The following is a 966-nucleotide window of genomic DNA, read 5'->3' as shown; positions in this document are numbered from 1 at the left end:
CCGCGGAGGGAGAAAAGTGGGTACCGTCTTCGGGGTTTGGGAAGAAGTCGTATCCCCAGATGCGCACGTCGTAGCCTCCGGCCACTCTGCCCGACGGCGGGTCCAGGCTCTGCAGCTGCGGCGGCTCTACAAGACGCACGTGCGAAGCCGCGCGTTAGCGCACGCACGCACGCACCAACCGCACACAACACGCGCCACCGCACGCGCACGCACACGGAAGGAAAGAAGGAAGAGGATAGAAGTACGGTAGAAGAGGAAGGTGAGGTTGGCGGGGCTGATGATGTTGGGTCCGATCTTGATGACGATGGACACAGCGCCCGGGCTGGTGAGGGGCGCCTGTGGACACGCCAGCTCGGTCGAGTTGACCCACTTGCAGAACAACACGCTCGTCTCTGCACACACATCAAGCCACACAGCAGAAGGAGAAATAGAAGAGTCAGCAGAGCTACACATCTAATGATTGATGTGAATGATTGAATTATCAGGTTATATGAGGACAGGCGAGGAAGGATGAAGGGAAAAAGAAGAGATGTAAAAAAATAAATTAGATTAAAAATGGGATGGACTTACGCCAATCGATTTCGTAGGAGGCGTTTGCTTGCAGGTCGGTGCCCAGAGCTCGAATTGAGTCCTGGCACATGAGGGGAGCCGATGCGGGAACCAGCCGCGTGATGGTGCCTCGCAGCGGGCCGCGCTGGGCCTCCACCATCCCGGCAGTGCAGGCGAAGATGATTGCAACCAGCAGCAGAAGAGCCCCGCTGGCCATCAACCGCTGATGTCGCCCATGTGTCGTTGAGATTATCATTTTCGTTTCGTAAGTATCTTTAAAGGAATCGCAGTATCGAAGAATGCGGGGCGAAGAGGAATGAGTTGGAGGAACTTAGAACATGAGGGAATGCGGAGATGATGATGATGAAGTTTGGGACAGATGAGGAGAGACGTCACCGACCAGGTCAGAAGGCAGGT

At 55.5% G+C, this 966-nt stretch overlaps 1 protein-coding gene across 1 annotated transcript in view; it reads right to left on the bottom strand.

The window, feature by feature from the left end:
• Positions 1–709, bottom strand: part of ACA1_161300 (uncharacterized protein) — a gene marked incomplete at both ends in the record, with an annotated part of 2,925 nt that extends 2,216 nt beyond the window's left edge. The window contains 3 exons of the mRNA XM_004340017.1: positions 25–126; positions 246–392; positions 571–709. Of these exons, the coding sequence (XP_004340065.1) occupies positions 25–126; positions 246–392; positions 571–709 (388 nt within the window). The remainder of the gene's footprint in view (positions 1–24; positions 127–245; positions 393–570) is intronic.
• Between the last annotated feature and the right edge of the window lie 257 nt (positions 710–966).

Source organism: Acanthamoeba castellanii (genome assembly GCF_000313135.1).
Source record: "Acanthamoeba castellanii str. Neff unplaced genomic scaffold scf7180000084726, whole genome shotgun sequence".
Taxonomy (NCBI): domain Eukaryota; phylum Discosea; order Longamoebia; family Acanthamoebidae; genus Acanthamoeba; species Acanthamoeba castellanii.
The sequence above is the reverse complement of the archived record's forward strand: the minus strand, read 5'-3'. Positions and strand labels throughout refer to the sequence as shown.